Consider the following 18797-nt stretch of genomic DNA (forward strand, 5'->3'; position numbering starts at 1 on the left):
CCCAGGAGAGGCTCTGCGAAATGCTCTGAGTGAGTTTGGTGAAGTGAAGGACGTTCGTCTTGACGAGTGGCGTGTTCCTGGATTTGAGTTCGCAGAACCGACAACGCGAGTTGTACGAATGGTCCTCAACGAAGGCGTGTCTGTCAAGGAACTACCACATCTGTTCAATTTCTACAACAGTTCTGTACTTGTCGTTGTGCCTGGACGAGCGCCAGTTTGCCTGAGGTGCCGAAGGCGTGGGCATATCAGACGTATTTGTCAGACGCCACGCTGCACGGGGTGTCGTGCTTTTGGGCACGTCAGGGAGGACTGTGCTAGAACATATGCCAACGTTAGTGGCGCGTCTCCTACTGTAGACGACAGCCACGAAAACAATATGGACGCCGAAGAGGCTGTGACTGCGGCACCAATGGCGGAAGACTGTTCTCCGCAACGCGGACCAAGCGGACAATCTGAGCGCTCTGAAAGTTCACTGACAGAGCCTGAGGTTACCGATGAGGAGATGATTGAAGACGAAAACGCAGTGGAGCAACAGGATTGCGGAGACCGCCGCGGATGTGACCTGTCGAAGGATAGCCCTGCGCCGACAAAGCGCCCGATACCGAACGCTAGCTTGCCAATAGAGAAGACATCCGACTGCAAGCAGCAACGCCACGAGCGTCCGTCGCCCAAGGCCGGTGGTCTAAAAGGCAATACATCTGCAATGTCTCGATCGGCGTCCATGTCGCCTGCGCGCGGCGAACGGCGCAGAAAGTGAGCGTTCTGGCCTTGAGCCTAGACGCGCACTGGTGGTGTTGAGCTAACCGTGTAAGTCTTTTCACACTTGTTGAAAATGATCCGTCTGACTGCACTGATTCGCGTAGGCCCGCTTAACGTGCGTGGATTGTCTGCAAGGCGTAAACAGTGTCAGGTTAGGCGTCTCATTGAAGGCATATTTGCTGTTTGAAGGCATATTTGCTGGCATTGAAGGCATATTTGCTGGCTTGGGCATATTTGCTGTTCAAGAGACAAAGGTCGAAAGCGAGAGTGGAAGCGAACATATGGTTGCTCCTTTCAGCACGCGTTATAAACGTGTGTGTCAGCCATGCAATAGGTACTTCTGAAGGGTGTGCAATATTTCTTAAGAAATGCTTAGGCATTGTAGAAGAAACCGTGGTTACATCTTTGTATGGAAGGTTTGTTTTGTGCAATTTCACCTATGAAGAGGCGAAATTCAGAATAATTTGCTAGTACGCACCAACAGACCACCGTGATCGCTTAGCTTTTTTTTAAGAACTGTGTCATTATTTTAAAACGAATAGGCTACTTGTTGTTCTAGGCAATTTTAACTGTGTGTTCAGTGCAGATGATTGATCTAGTTGCTTAGGTAGAAAAGATGACAGTGCTAATTACCTAAAAGAGAGTATTGACAAGTATTCCTTTCAGGATGTAGCTTTCTTTGCTAATGGTGGATTGAAGCGGCAATATACCCGCCTAAAGGGATCTAGTCACGCAAGATTGGACAGAGCTTACGTGGTATTATAGCTGGCAAACGTTTGTGATGGTTATGGTGTTGAACAATATTAAGTCTCATTCAGCGATCGCTCACTTGTTATGTTTCCTTAGACTAAAAAGAAGCGCATAAACGTGCATATATATGGGACCCCTGGAAGTTAAATGCCAAACTACTTAATGATGATAAGTTTTTCAATTGTATCAAAAAAGAAATACACAAACTAAACACCCTCGCATTTAGTAACTGGCACGAAAATGGGGAATCCTTTAATTCTACTGTGAAAATGTGCGCCGTGGAAAGGGCTGCAGAAATACGGTGTAAGGAACGTGTGGAAAAGAACAGTTTAAAGAAGTTGCTTGTGGAATACAGCAAGGCAGAAATAGAAAACCCTGGATTTTACGACGAAGTTATCAGAGATATTAAAAACAAATTTGAGGCCATCGACGTCGCTAAATTCTAATGTGCGGTTTTGAGGGCCCGAGCAGACAGGTTACTTGCAGATGAAATGCCTAATCAGCGATTTCTCACTACGGAAAAAAGTATGCGCGTGCTAAAGACATCACAGAAATTGAATATAACGGACAGTTAACGACTAAACCCGGAGATATAAAGAATGCATTTACAGAATATTATCGCGAATTATTTTCCAATCGTATACCTAAACAAGCCACTTTTGAAAAAGATTTTCTAAGCCTTTTGCCAACGCTAGATCACCGAGATACAGAAGATTTATCGGTTGATATAACTGCGGGAGAGGTAGAAATAGTTATAGACCAATTGCATAACGGGAAATCTCCTGGCCCAGACGGGATAACGGCAGTATTCTACAAGACTTTCAAGGCAGAGATAGCCAGAGTTTTACAAAAGGTTTTCGCCGAATCCTTTAACAAGGGTGGCCTACCGCCTTCATTTAAGAAAGCACACACTGTTCTGATCCCGAAAAGTAAAGACCCCGTAAAACAGAAATATGTGTCTGGTTATAGGCCGATAACATTGACGAATGTTGACTACAAAATACTAATGAAAGTTCTGGCGATGCGATTACAAACAGTCATAAGTACACTGGTTGGCCCACATCAAACCTGTGGAATAAGAAAAAGATCAATGTTCACGAACATACATGTAACACGAAGCATATTGGAGTGCTGTGACGCTGACTTCAGAAGAGTTGCAATGCTGCAAATCGATCTAGCGAAGGCTTTTGATCTAGTTTGTCATAGGATTTTGGTTAAATTGTCAGAACATGTTGGCGTTGGCTCTGTGATACTTAAGGGTGTTCAGATGGCTTACGACAATTGTTCAACCAAGTTGATTGTGAACCGTGAGTTAACTAGTAGAATTAATGTATGTTCATCTGTACGGCAAGGATGCCAACTTTCACCTTTATTATTTGCTTTGTACCTGGAACCTCTGTGTGTGGCCATTACAAAAAATTCAAATATACAGCGTTTTCATTTAGGAGCGTGTGAGGTGAAGATATTGGCATATGCTGATGATGTTGCAATATTTTGTACTAGTCAGGAGAGCATACCCACCTCCTTGAGCATTGTACGAAGGTATTGTGATGATACTATTAGCATTGTAAACATAGACAAGTGTGTTGGGCTGTGGCATGGAAATTCGGAAGAGTTCCAAGCGGTTTATGAACGGATCAAATGGTCAAGCGAGCCTAACACATACGTCGGTGTTCCGCTTGACCAGTATAAGAACAACGATGATCTGTGGGCCGAGAAAACCAAAGGGCTATCTGTTCTGACACAGAAACGGGGAGGCCGTGATCTGTCCATCTTCGCTCGCGCGAAAATATGCAACGTCTTCTTAGTTTTGCGGCTGCTTTACTTGCTGCAAGTACTGTCGTGTTCCAGGACCAATATCCAAAGGATTCATAGGCTTCTCGCTGTTTTCGTGTGGCAATCCCAGTACGAACGGACAAGCCGCAACAACCTCTTCTTAAGACTGAAGAGAGGTGGTTTAGCCTTGCCACATTTATTTTTGAGGCAGGTTGTATCAAGGTTTCTCTTTCTACGAGATCAACAAGATCCGTTTTTACGTACATTCCTTCAAATCAGGCTAGCATCGGCATTGCCGAACTTTATTGTTACCTCGAATGATGAATTCCGCTATGGTGTCAGCACCTTTCTACGAGAAGTTGTTGCAGCTTTTCGATATCTTAGTGCTAGATTTAGTTTAGAGTACTTATCTATTGTCACTCAGAAGCGTTTGTCGAAAGACTTGATTGAAACTGTTTTTCCTGTTCCTTTGTATCGTTCTAAGTATAGTGGAAGCCAAGGAGAAGACGTTTTGAAAAGAGTTAAAAAGTTGACCGTACCAGCTGGAGTTAAAACGTTCTTTTATAAGCTGCACACGAATACGCTGCTGGTTAAAACGTGGCTACAACAAAGAGGCAATTTTTTACCTTGGGGATATAACTGCTTATTGTGCCGAAAGCCTGAGTCGGTAGAGCATGTTTTTATCGATTGCTGGGACGCATTTTTGTTCTGGTATGTTCTACAGAGAACACTTAAGAAAGATTTGCCTCTTACTTCACATGGTATTCGACCTTCAGCGATAGAACTTGGCCTACTAAAATATGATATGTTCTTTCTCCTTGGTTTACACAGCATATGGCTAAGCCGCATGGCAGTCAGACATTGTGTTTTAGACGCGTGGCCAGTACGTATTCATTTTATTGAACATATGTGCAAGTTACGAGAAGTTTTTGCAAAACTTTGCTACAATGATGAACTGCTAAACGTTATGGGTGAATTATGTCATTTGAAACCATTCTAAGTATGTGTGGCAAATGGCTCATCTGCCTTGAAGCCAAGAAATTGAGCTAGAAGCTCAGTCCGAGTGTGTTTGCTGTTGTTTGAATGTCACATGCTGCAATAAAGAAAAAAAGGTTGGTATGGTGCAGTGGTTAGTGTCTCCGAATGGAAATCCGCAGGTTGCACGTTCGATCCTAAGTGGCACGTTTTTTTTATGGGACGGGTGTTTTTTCGTACCGTTTTTATAGAATTAATTTTTATTTTTTGTGGCAGCTCGTTACGGTGATTCTGACGTCATTTCGCGCTCAAGCATTGCCGGCACTGCAGCACCCACCATACCCCACCATTCGCCATGATGGGCGTTTCCCACCATTCACTCACTACATTAATCCACTATAATGGTGGGTGGTGGTTTACACCATGCCCACTATTCATTTTTTTTCGAAAGGAAAGGAAAACCTTTCAATGAGTGGCTGACGGAGCTACGAATGTTAGCCACAAACTGTTAATTTGAGGTAATGGAAGACCGGATGCTGCTCAGTCGTATTATTCTGGGTATTCGTGACAAGAACCTGCAGCAGAAGCTTATTGCGGAAAACCCTTCGTTCAAGAAGACTATTGATATCTGTCGCACGCAAGAGCAAGGAAAACAGCAGTATCATGAAATCAGTGAAGCCATGGAGCCAGCGCAGGACACGACAGTTAACGCAGTCGCAAAGAAAGAGGATGCCTGCGGCAGCTGCGGCTATCACGCACACCGCGGCCAAAGATGCCCCGCCACCGGTAAATCATGCAATAAGTGCGGAGGATTTAACCACTTTGCCCGAGCATGCAAATTGAGAAAGCCTTCGCGAACCGTTCCTTGCAAGAAGAAAGAACTACGAAAACTATGCGCAGAAGACAGCAATTTTTTTCTGCAAACATTAACGGTGAGCACGGTCAACACAGACCACTGGAGCGCGATGGTGGACATTGAAGGCCAACCAATGACTTGAAATTAGACACGGTGGCTAATTGTTGCGTCATTTTAAGGAGGGACGTTGCAAAGCTACTGCCATGGATCTACCAGAGCAGGCTTGCCGGGTCGCGCTAACAGCATTTTTCGGCCACAAGGCAACCGCCCAAGCAAAAGTGCACCTACGACTTTCAGCCAATGAGAGAGTGACTCAGCAATGCTACAATCGCCGCTGTAGGCACCTGCCACCTCTATCACCTGGCCAGAGGGTGACTACATACGATACCCATGAAAAGACCTGGACACCTGCTGTCGTACTAAGGCCAGCTGAGACGCCGCACTTCGTGGTGGTGTAGACGAAAAAGGGCCAAGAAATTAGACGCACACGCGAGCATCTGTGAGACGCACCTACACATCTCGAAGAGAGACCTCGTGACGAGTCCGAACTACTAGACGACGCGCAGCCGGCTCTTTGAGCTACGGAGAAGCACAAGGCCACGCCGGGAGCCCTGCCGCTACCCACAACCAGAAAGACCAGTGTAATTATTCGCTTCCCTATGAAAAGGGAGGTGTAGCATGGCTGAGTCACTCCGACGTCGCCGGCCATTTCGTCAAAATCACGTGACCTGTTACGTCACCATTCTTGCCTATATATACTTCGTTTCAACGACAATAAACTTTGTTCATCACCCGACTGCAGGCCCGCTTACAGGCCGGTCCATGCGTAAGTGAACTATTCACAGGAAAAGTCAATGGAAAAGCAAGAAAGGCACATTTGTTAGCATTCAGAAACATTTCATACCACTGAGCAATATTTCAATCTCATCCAAGCACGCCTGTAGAATGTTGTACAGCTAATGTATATCGCTGGAAGAAGAAAAAAATCGCATGTGAGGTAGCAAACCAGCTCTAATTGCACCATCAGCGTGGTATGTAAGCCACGCCCTGCATGGCATGCATATCATTATTTTTATGTTAGCATGTAGCATATTTGTTAGCCTAACAATTGACTCATGCAATGAAAATGTTGGTGCTTATCGAGCAAGCGAACTGGTCGCGAACCCTCCATGAGCATTCCATGTAAACTATGCTGTACGCTTATTGCATGCCATAATTTTCACGTACCACTGGTCATTTGTCTTCGTCACACTGCCATATCGCGCAATATCGTGTTCAGTGTATATGAGTCAAGCGAAGTGGCCACGAGTGCACCTTTGGCGTAGCATGCAAGTCATGCTTGTTTGACAGGATTGCAACGATTTTCATATAACCACTTGTCACTGTTCCTCGTAGAGTCATGTCAGCCAATGTGCAATTCGGTACACCTCTAGCAAGAGAAATGGGCGTAAGTCAACCATGAGAGTAACGTGAATGTCATGGTATACATGACATGCATATCACTATTTTCGTATTAGAAACTGTCATATAGGTAATTCATGCAGAAATGTCGCTCGTACCAATTACGGTACATATCTAATGAAATGGCCGCGGGTGCCTCGAAACATGAAATTTAAATCATCTTGTATATGTCAGGCTTCTCGTTATTTGCGCGTTGGGACCTCCCACGTATTATGTGCCTCATGCACTCCAATCATGCCATATAAAGCTTCGCATTTGTCTAGTGAACAAAATGGTCGCAAGAACACCAAGATCATGACACGTAAATCAGGCCACTCATGACGAGGACATCATTATTTTCGTGATATGTCCTGAATCTTTGTCATACTGCAGCCGTGAAAGAACACTGGTTTTGCTGTACATTCTATCAGAAGAGCACGAAGTGGTAGGCGGATGGATAGATAGATAGATTGATAAATAGATAGATAGATAGATAGATAGACAGACAGATAGATAGATAGATAGATAGATAGATAGATAGATAGATAGATAGATAGATAGATAGATAGATAGTGATTATCAATACGGGCAGTGCTGGAGGAACGACGATGAAGACGTTTGTTGTGGCGGAGGCTCGTGCTGCTTCTGCTTTAACCGCTGGCTGCTGTGTTCTTGCTGTTAGGCACATTAAATGGTTGCCTTATCAGGGCGTCTAAAAGTTTTCTCACATTCGATGGAGAGTGCTGGTTGTCTCAAACTGGAACTCCGTTCCTGAACTCTACCTCAACCCCTCGCCTCACTAATGCCTGACGGCATGAACGAGCCACCTGCAGTCCTAATCTCATCATTAAACTGTTGCGGAACACCACGACAGCGAGATCCGGTGATAAGCAAATGAAAATGTGCGATGAGTGCAAAATAACCTTAAAATCCAACAGTAAAAAAACATTTGTTGAGGAGTGATTGTACACTTCTACTCACACGCGTGCGCATGAATAGGTGCAGACAGTAACCTCAAAATGTATTCCACATAAAATGAGATAATAAAGATGTGGGGCACTTCGACGAGCTTTGGCACCCACTTGAAGAAGCCCCCTGCGCACGCTTATGCTTCTACAGAAACGCCGCGAGTACAAATAATTTTCTCTCTACCTCTCTTGCAGGGTTATTGCTCGCGCCAAACAGGAAACCTCGCCCTTTACTGTACGCTGTGTGCACGGTGGCACCCAACACATTTCGTGATTCTTCTACCTGTAGCTAACATTGAGTAAACAATAAATAGTAAATCATCACTACCACTACTCGCAGCACCTTTCCGATTTCGGTAGTTCACTACCGAATTCAGAATAAACGTAGTAAAAATTGCCAGCGACTAAATGTAAAGCGCCAGCGAACCACCAAAGTGAGGCCGACTGAACGCTCGCATGGGCTGCATGCGTGGCCATCCACCAAACGGCAGCTATGGCGGCTGCCGCATGGCGGCGCCACCATCTGTGAAAGTTACGAAAAGCTTCGCTCGACGCGACTTGGACAGCTATGCATGACAGGTGCTAAGATTCAAACCATCACATGCACGTGATATACGACGTGTATTACATGTCACGCTCATCATGTTCTCGCAGCCGTTTCTCTAGCTCGTTATACGGCACAGTGGTACTGGCTGACGTGACTATGAAAAACATAAGTGAGAAGCGGCAAGATGAAAAGCAAGATATGCGTGCCATGTACGACTTGTAATACACGGCACGCTTATGGTGCGCTCACGGCCAGTTCGCTAACCTAATATATACACAAAAATCGGTACTGCGCGACGTGATTGTATCACAAACGCAAATGACGGGCCCTAACAAGCACATCATGGCGTACATGCTATGTACGTCATGATTTGCTTCTTGCTGGCTGCTTCACGTTACATCGATTCCCATGGAGCATGGGAACTGCCGCGTTGTCCCTTCACCAGAGATTTCTCTCTGTACTTCTTCCACTTTATTTTTTTTCTTAAACTCGTTCTCTCGTGAATGGATTTATTGCAGCACGCATGACCAAACTGTCGCACATGTTCTGGCAGCAAAGAAAAAGAGGGCGAAGATAGAAAAGACGGTGAAGAGAGTGCATGCCCCTTCTTGATGACGACAACGCACCGTATACCCCCAGCACAGAGATGCTGCTGTAAAAGTTATTTCAGGATTTGTTCGCCTCGGATGCCTGTATAGACATCGGGTTTACACCAGTGAACATTGCACTATGTTGCGTGAGCGATCTCAACTAAGATTTCATGTCAATTCGTGGGCATGGTCCTTTCACGTCCTCGAGGGCGTTGTACATAGATCCTCTGGCTTCAGCCTCAGGAAGGGCGTCGCCTGAAACTCCAGATATGTCCAGAAATTCATCATATTGTGACTCGGTCACCATTCTTCCGCGTAAGGTTGAATGCTTGAATTGCTGGAGCTGGTATTGCATGTTAGGTTTGGGATGTTATAGAAATGCGAACATACAGTATTATGATGAGAAGTGCGTAAAATAATATGGGAAAATGAAAAATAGGCGTAGACAGGACAAGCGAGTGTACTACTTACGTATCTTTGTCTCCGTTTTAAGAACTGAGCTATTGAGGCTTGGCAAATCCAGGTGTCGCCTCGATAAGAAACTGCACATAGCTATGACTTCACCTCGAGTTGCGTAGAAACCGCCCGGCGAGCAGTACTTTCCTTGCTCAGCTTGGAGACCACCTATATGACCACGTAAAAACTAGTCATGGGCCCAAAAGTCACGTAGCTACCGTCCTGTTGATAAAATCTTGTGACATACCGTAACCACTAGTCATATGACATGTTCCCGCCGTAACCACGCCTTAACTACTCACGTGACATGGTCCCACCAAAACGAAGAATATAGCCGAAATACATGCTCCTCCCCAAAGCTATAACGAACCACGTAACTAGTTAATTGACGTGCTGACATTCTAACCAGGCAAGAACTCTGAGTGCGACATGTTCGCGCCAGAATCACGCGACTATATTCACGTAACATGTTCCCCCAAAATAATGTAACAACTATATAGAGGTGTGACTGCCTAGACATGTGACCAGTCACGTGACCAGCATGCACATCTCTAGCAAAAGCTTAGAATTACTATCAAAAACTTAGAAGCTGGATCAAAGCATTGCTGCTCTCTTAGTTCTCACTTTCTGCTGTTAGTGTAAGCTAATGTTTGTAAGCTAATGTTCAGTGTAAGCTAATGTCCCCATGTTCACGTTGGCGGTGCACCACATGTGTGGCTGATGCGCGCCTGCTGGACCGTGAGTTTAGCGAACCTTTGCCACCACGACGTGGGAATGAGCGAAAAAAGAAAAAAAGAGGCTAATTGAAATGTGCATATTATATATCATGCTCGTCTGGCTGCAAATAAAGCCGTATTCCAGTGCCTACGTAGTATTGGCAGGGGCTGCAACCACCTTGGAAATCTCCGTTCTGCAGTACGTCCGCGTCCATTTCACTGGGTTCCGCGTGGCTGCTTGCGACCGTCTTGTGCGCATCAATCACCTGATGCTGGGTCGTTGCGGTCCCCAGGGGGCCCGTAGTGGAAGGAAAGCCCGAGTTCGCTCCCTACCAGGACATCGGTAAGGTGAGACTACTACGTCTCCTATCCTTGTAAAGAAAAATTAACACATCAGTATACAGATAGATATTGTCACGATGAGTCAGAAGTACTGGGGGATTTATTAAACCACCGGGTAGCTATCTCTAGGACGATGCGTCAGTCATGGCTGGCTCCCGTTTAGAGAAGAAGCGCGCGATCTTCTTTTTCCTCCAGAGTGAGAGCCGCTCTTGCTGTCGACCCACTACGTGCTGGTGGCATTATCCCCCCTTCCGAAAAGAAAAAAAAATCCCAAAAAGAGGAAAGAAAAGTACATAGCAGCACCGCCATGCTACTACATAGGCACGTGAAAAAGAAATAAGTGAAAGTAGAAAGTGATGAGCGTGCCAATATAAGAAACGTCAATAAACGAGAAAGCAAGTTCACAAAAAGAAACAAAAAGCTCAAAGAACGTTGAACGGTAAAGTTACGAGCAACGCGTAATAAATCGTTTCATGCGCAGCACATGAACGACGTCCGGCCGCAATAGGGTCCTGCTCTATGCATGAGGTTTTGAGTGCGGAACCACTTCGTAGTTCACGTCACTGACGCGGCGTAACACTTTATATGGTCCAAAGTACCGGCTCAGTAACTTTTCACTAAGGCCACGGCGACGACACCTAAACTTTATCTCCGGGGTAGTAAAACACTTCTCTGTGGTGGGTGTTATAGCGTCATGCATCTGCCTGCTGTTGCTGGCCGATGTGCAGTCGTGCGAGCTGCCGGGCTTCCTCAGCACGCTCTGCGAATTCTTCGGCGTCAGTTGCCAACTCGTCTTCGTCTTGACACGGTAGCATAGAGTCTAGCATGGTCTGCACTTCGCGACTATGAAGAAGCCGAAATGGCGTGAATCGCGTGGTCTCTTGCACGGCAGTAATTTACGCGGAGGTGACGTAAGGTAAGATCCGGTCATATGTTTTGTGCTGTACGTCGATGTACATTGAGATCATGTATGCGAGGTTCTTATTCAGTCGCTCGGTAAGTCCGTTGGTTTGCGGGTGGTACGCAGTTGTCCTTCGTTGTCTGGTGTTGCTCAGTTTGAAAACTTCGTCCGTAAGCTGCGCCGTGAATGCCGTCCCTCTGTCCGTTATTACACTGGAAGGAGCACCGTATCGTAACACGATGTGGCGCATGTAAAATTGTGCTACCTCAGAAGCCGTGCCTCGTGGGATCGCCTGCGTCTCAGCGTAGCGTGTCTAATAGTCGGTCGCGACGATCACCCATTTATTGCGGTCCGCAGACAGGGGAAATGACCCAAAAATGTCCATGCCGTGCAGGGCGCGCACGGCATGGACATTTCGTTCGGACATGTCCGAACGGCGTGCAGGGTGCTCCGATAGGCTGAAGCAAACCATCTGGCTTAACAGATGGTTGCTTTCGGCGCTGACATTCCCGACAGCTCTTGACGTACTTCTTGACGCTTGCTGAAAGTCCTGGCCAATAGTACCTCTCGCTCACTCTGGCAATTGTCCTTGAGTAGCCCAGATGACCGGATGTGGGTTCGTCATGGGAAGCGAAGAGGACGTCGTCTCGCATGTCTCGAGGAACCACCAGGAGGTAAGCACGGTTGTTCGAACGAGCGTTGTTTTTGTACAGCACACGCTCTCGCAGGCAGAACGACGTCAACGAGCAGGATAAATGACGTGGTATGATAGCGCCCTGGCCCTCTAAATGATCAATGATTGGACGAATCTCTGCGTCATCTCGCTGCCGTTTGCTCAAGTCTGATGCGCTAACGGCGCACAGGAAGCCTTCGTCTTACTCTGCTTCCTGACTGACGACTTGACGGGGTGCGCGTGACAGTGTGTCAGTGTCTTCATGCTTACGGCCGGTGATATCAAATTCTTGCAGCCGCAAGCTCCACTGTGCTAGCCGTCCTGAAGGGTCGCGCAGGCTTGCCAACCAACACAGCGCGTGATGGTCCGTCACTATCTTGAAGGGACGACCATAAAGGTACGGGCGAAACTTGGTGATTGCCCACATGACTGCGAGGCACTCTTTCTCCGTAGTGGAATAATTCGCCTCGGCACGGGATAAAGAGCGGCTGGCGTAGGCTATCACTCTTTCGGTGTCCTCACGACGCTGAACGAGCACTGCACCGAGCCCAATGCTACATGCGTTGGTATGGTCGCTCGTGTCAATATACAACCAAGCACCAAAATTTAACTGTGCCCGCTGTGGTGGTGCAGCGGTTATGGCGCTTGGATGCTGACCCGAAGATTGCGGATTCGCTCCCTGTCATCATGGTCGCATTTCGATCTAGGCGAAATGCAGGAGGCCTGTGTACTATGTGGCGACGGTGCACGGTAAGGAGTGCCAGGTGGTGGAAACTTCCGGATATCTTCACTACAGTATCTTCTATACACATATCTTTGTTGTGGAACGTCAAACTCGAGATATTGTTACTATTTAGAATTACTGCACTATAGCTGTCACACGGGAAGCATTATTTTTAAATTCTGACGGTAAAAAAGCACCGCAGTAGCAATAGGAAGACACACACAAAAAGGGAAGTACGGAGGACAGGTGCTGAACCAAGAACTGTCTGGTTTATTGCAGTCGAGAAAGCAAAGTTACGTTTTCAATGATAGCGCTGAAGCACAATCACTCTTGAGAAACTGGAGAAGACGGGACGGGAGCTCCCCTGTGTTGTGCTTTTCCTCGCGCGAATAATACCTAAATTTAATAATAATGCCAACTTAAGTGTGGGATATCATTAGAAGTCATTGTAATGTAAATGTTAAGAAAGGAAAGTCAATGCACAGATACGATCGTGCGCAGAGACCGTACCAGTAACCTTCTAATAACAAGTTGGCTGCTCTACCAACTAAGGTACCACGGCGGCTTCAAGAAGGTATTCAAGATCCGTAAATTATTACGTTCTGTGAACTCTACTAATAACTCCCCTCGGGAATTTGTAAAGCTGATGCCATATTTTCCCACTGCATGGTCTCCGGCCTTTTTCTTGCCCATCAGAATAAGATATTGTGTCTTTGCTTTATTAATGGCTGACTCTACGTCTTCGTAAAAGCTTGTAGCCAAATGATCGTCACGGCTCAATGAGACGTGTAGGCTTGTACCACCTTCATCTTGTACCTTTTGTTAAGTTTATTTATGATTCTCTACACTCTTTCACAGATGCTATAGTATTCTTCTATGTTGCTAGCGATATTCTTGAGTATAAGAAACGTCACTCCTGGTTCTTTTCTGTCAACTAATCCACGGTAGCATAGGACGTGTCTGTTCTTCAGCACTGTAAAAAGCTTCATTTGTCTTCCTAATTTCGCTGAGCCATACAAGATCCCATGTAACACCATCTTATTCCTCGAATAGCACAGCTATACTAGCCTCACTAGATAGTGTTCTCAACTTGAACGTTGCCAAGTTCAGACTCTAATGGCATCTTGTCAGGCCCAAAAATTATAAGCACCTTCTGCTGCGTTGCAGGTCTGACCGCCACTATCAACAGTTGCTTCGCAACCGGTGGGGACTGAGGGCCAAGCATTGATTGGCACTTTCATACTGGAAGTATGGGACAAATACTGCACCAGGGCGACCAATCCTGCTCTGGTGAGAAAGTGCATTACCGGAAGGTGGTCACCAATGAGGCCGCACTTGAGACCTCTTTATTTATTTTAACGATTGCTTTACCTCCTTTTTCCTCCTTTATTTCATTTACCTAAAGGGACGAATTACTACTCATTATTACTGAAGTGGACATGGAAAGCATAAATGTAGGTCGGAAGACTAATATGCACAAAACTAAAGTAATGTGCAGCAGTCTCGGCAGAAAAAGCACTTTGGAATATGTGCAGACACGCTGGATAAGTTGTAGAAGAATATGTCTACTTATGACAGGTAGCAACCACGGAGGCCAACCACGAGATTGAAGTAACTAGAAGAATAGGAATGCGGTGGAGTACATTCGGCAAGCATTCTCAAGTCATGAATGGTAGATTGCCACTGTCGCTCAAGGGGAAGATATATAACAGCTGCATCTTGCCAGTACTTATCTACGGAGCAGAAACGTGGAGTCTTACAAACAAGGTTCAGCCCTAATTGAAAACGACGCAGTGAGCGACGAAAAGAAAAATGGTAGAAGTAACCTTGAGAGACAAGAAGAGAGCAGAGTGAGTAAGGGAACAAGCTGATGATGCGGATTTCATAGTTGAAATCAAGAAGAAATGGACAAGGGCATAGAATGTAGCATGTAGGCAATATAACAGCTGGTCAATAAGGGTAACTGACTGAATTTCCAGACAAGGCAAGCGCACAAAGGGGAGACAGAAAGTTAGGCGGGACGATGAGATTAGAAAGTTTGCAGGTACTACGTGGCAGTAGAAAACACAAGACCGGGTCGATTGGCGAATCGTGGGACAGGCCTTTGCCCTGCAGTATTGCGTAGTCATAGAGTTCCCTAAACATACGCTAGAGGGAACTCTGGTGCTAGTGTCAGTGTTGCTCTGACGTACTGGACTTGCTCTACGCCATCTTCTGACGCCGACAACAGCACTCGCAAGTGGTGTCCCGTCCTCCTGTGACCCTGACTCCTGTGACCGGACTCCTGTGAACACGGTCACGGACTCCTGTGACCGTGTTTCCATCTTTCCTATCTCTTCTATCCCCTCATATGTCCTCGCTTTCTGGCTTACCACCTGACGCCTCTTTCTCTCTTTCTACAACTTCATTCCTATCCTTATAACTGTAGGCGTCAACAACACTGCTTTTCTCAGTGAAAAGAATGCGTTGAACCTCATAGACATCAACGCGTTTGTTCCGTATACAAAGCTTCACGCTGGTAATTCACGCTGGTGTTGCAACACCGGACCGAGATGCTCACCATTCTGGTGTTGCAGGACGTGATCTTCAGCATCGTTGTACCAGCTTTGCTTTAAAACAGCTGGCCCTGGTGAAAACTAACAGGACTGTCAGGGTTAGGTGCGCTGTCCCTGACAGTAGCTCTAGCGGGCCAACGTGGTTTCGCACAGTTACGGTCTCTCCAAACGTGCGTGCACTACACTTTAAACGAAAATAAGCCAAGATGGGAGTAAATAATTTGTCCTCTAGCGCACGCCCAGATGGGGAGTTTAAAAACACCATCCATAGGGAGTAAAACATTTACTCTCCTGTAGGAGGGTTTTTCAAGGGATTGAGGGGAATTTTTGTTTACATCCATCGGGAAGTTTTTTTGGGCAGCTATGGGAGTATATATTTACATCCATCAAGGAGGTTTCTAAGGCAGCTATGGGAGTAAATGTTTCCTTCCATCGGGAGGTTTTTCAGGCAGCTATGTGAGTTTATATTTACATCCATCAGAGAGGTTTCTCAGGCCGCTGAGAGGTTTCTCAGGCTTATGGACACAGTACTTTCGGGATTGAAGTGCAAGACGTGCCTAGTCTATCTGGACGACGTTATAGTGTTTTCGACCACTTTTGACGAGCATCTCAAAAGGCTGGAAGTTGTTTTACGTGCCATATGATTTGCGAGCCTGACAGTGAAACCAAAAAAGTGTCATTTCTGTTTTCGCGAACTTCAGTTCATCGGTCACGTCGTCAGCAACGCAGGCGTCCGGCGCGATCCTGGAAAAATTGCCGCCGTCGCAGAGTTCCCAGTATCCTTCAATAAGAAGGCTGTCAGACGCTTCCTGGGTCTTTGTGCCTATTATCGCTGGTTTATCGCAGATTTCGCCCGCATTGCGTTCCACTAACTCGTCTCACAAGAGATGATGTTGCCTTTGAGTGGAAAGAAGAACAGTAGGCTGCATTTAATGACCTGCGTCAACGTCTTCAAACGCCCCCAGTGCTTGCCCAATTCGATGAAGAAGCCCCGACGATGCTTCACACAGACGCTAGCAATGTAGGTCTTGGGGCTGTGCTTGTGCAATGGCAAAAGGACACAGAAACACTGATCGCCTACGCAAGCCGAACGCTAACACGTGCAGAGGCTAACTATTCAACAACAGAGAAAAAATGCTTCGCCATAGTATGGGCAGTGATGAAATTTCGCCCGTACTTGTATGGCCGGCACTTCAACGTTATTAGTGACCATGACTCCCTTTGCTGGTTAACTAATCTAAAAGATCCCACCAGCCGATTAGCGCGTTGCAGTCTAAAACTGCAAGAGTTTGACATGACGGCCGTGCACAAGTCAGGCAAGCGACATATGGACGCGGACTGTCTGTCTCGTTCACCCATTGAGTCGGCAACCCTACCGGAGGAGGAGGAAACGGCATTTCTCGGTGTCCTCGACACGACCGCCATTGCGCAGCAACAACGTGACTACACTAAGTTGCTTGGCTTAATTAACTACTTGGAAGGCAGATCTCAGAAGGCGCCAATAGTTTTCTCAAGAGTGTTGTCATCGTTTTGTTTACGGGGCGGAGTACTCTACAAAAGAAACTTTTCGTCGACAGGATCCGCCTATCTGCTCGTCATACCAGCAGCCTTTCGTACCGAAGTACTCAAAGCATGCTTCAACGAGGTGACCTCTGACCCTTTGCGTTACATGAGAACGTTGGCCAGAGTACAGCAAAGGTATTACTGGCCGAGACTAACCAGAGCCGTGAAGCACCACGTTCGTACCTGTCTCGACTGCCAGCGACGCAAGTCACCACGACTAAACCAGCTGGCCTCCTGCAGCCCGTGCAGGTCCCAACAGCTCCATTCTACTAGATAGGAATGGACATTTTGGGCCTATTACCTACTTCTACTGCAGGGAACCGCTGGGTTATCGTCGCGACGGATTATCTGACCCGTTATGCCGAGACAAAGGGTATCCAGAGAGGTACAGCAGCGGAAGTGGCAAGAATTTTCATCGAAAATATTGTACTGAGGCATGGTGCACCAACCATTGTGATCCCAGACAGAGGAACCGCGTTTACGGCAGCTCTTTTGGATCACGTCCTGATGCTGAGTGGAACAACGCATCGTAAGACCACCGCCTACCACCCACAAACAAACGGGCTGACGGAGCGTCTGAACAAAACCATTGAAGACATGCTTTCGATGTACGTAGACATTGAGCACGAAAATTGGGATGAAATCTTTCCATACTTAACGTTTACGTACAACAAGGCCAAGCAAGAAACGACCCGCATGACCCTGTTCAGCCTCGTTCATGGACGAGAAGTACGAACTATGTTAGATGCTATGCTGCCGCACAAAATTGACGACATCGACCCAGACGCCAACACGTTTACGGAACGCGCGGAAGAAGCTAGACAACTGGCACGTTTACGTGATCCGCCATCAGCAAGAGTACGATGCAGACCGCTACAATGCTCACCGCAGAGCAGTTGTCTATCAAACAGGCGACAAAGTATGGATTTGGACAACTGTACGGAAACGAGGACTATCAGAAAAGCTCTTAAGAAAATACTTTGGGCCATACCGAGTGCTGCGACAACTGAGTGACGTCCCCTACGAAGTCGTCCCTGACAATTCGTGTAGTACCAAGCGTAGCCAGCACCATCCTGAACTCGTTCACGTAGTGCGCATGAAGCCTTAAGTCAGCGAGTTATTGCGTGAGACTTTTCTCTAAAAAAACTGCACTGTTGACTTGGCACCGGGTTGATGCTCTTTGAGAGGGTGGCAAATGACCCGTGTGTACATGTGGACAAAAACGATGACGGGGGGATTTGGCGGACACCAGATGATGGGCCTCTGGCTCGACTGGAGAACGAAGAAAAAAATCTTGCGGCTCAGCTGTTGAGAACACGCTGCTTTCGCTGCCTCAAGGAGAACTTGTGCTTTGTTTGCGTTGTACTGCGACAATATACTTCATCGATGCCCTGATTTCGCAGTGTCTGCATGACGCCTGATATTTCTACTGAATCAAACGCCTTCTCGTAATCTATGAAGGCTATGTATAGTGGTTCGTTATATTCATAGAATTTCTCTATTACCTGATTGATAGTATAAGTGTGTTCAATTGTTGAGTAGCCTGTTCGAAATCCTACTTGTTCCTTTGGTTGATTGGATTCTATTGTTTTCGTCACTCTGTTAGCAATTACCTTTGTAAATAGCTTGTACACCACAGAGAGCAAGCTAATCGGCCTGTAATTCTTCATGTCCTTGTCATGTCCTTTCTTATGTATTAATATGATAGCGTTCTTCGAAGACTCTGGTACTCTTCCAGTCAGGAGACACTTCGTAAAAAGTGTGGCTAGTTTTTCTAACGCAACCTGTCCTCCATCTTTCAGCAGATCTGATGTTACCGATCCTCACCAGCAGCTTTGCCTCTTTGCATGCTCTCCAAAGCTTTTCTGACTTCTTCTATCATTACTGGGGGGGGGGGGGGGTGTCATCTGTGTTACTGCTAGTTCTTACAGTATTAAAGTCGTGGTTGTCCCGGCTACTCTACAGATCTCTGTAAAACTCCTCCGCTGTTTTAACTATCCTATCCATATTGGTAGTTATTTAACCTTCTTTTTTCCTTGTTGCATACATCCGATATTTGCCTATCTCAAGTTTCCTCTCCACTGCTTTAACGCTTCCTTCGTCTTTCATAGTGTGTTCAATTCTCTCCATGTTATACCTTCTTACATCGGATACCTTACGCCTAATAATCAACTTCGGAAGCTCTGCTAGTCTTATTTTGTTATTT

General features: G+C 46.3%; 1 protein-coding gene across 1 annotated transcript in view; it reads left to right on the forward strand.

Moving 5' to 3' along the window:
• The first annotated feature begins 376 nt into the window (after positions 1–376).
• The window catches only part of LOC119173702 (uncharacterized), an 82268-nt gene continuing 63847 nt past the window's right edge, over positions 377–18797 (forward strand). Inside the window, 1 exon segment of the mRNA XM_075876829.1 lies at positions 377–753. Coding sequence (XP_075732944.1) covers positions 377–753 — 377 coding nt within the window.

This window comes from Rhipicephalus microplus, chromosome X (assembly GCF_043290135.1).
Source record: "Rhipicephalus microplus isolate Deutch F79 chromosome X, USDA_Rmic, whole genome shotgun sequence".
NCBI lineage: Eukaryota > Metazoa > Arthropoda > Arachnida > Ixodida > Ixodidae > Rhipicephalus > Rhipicephalus microplus.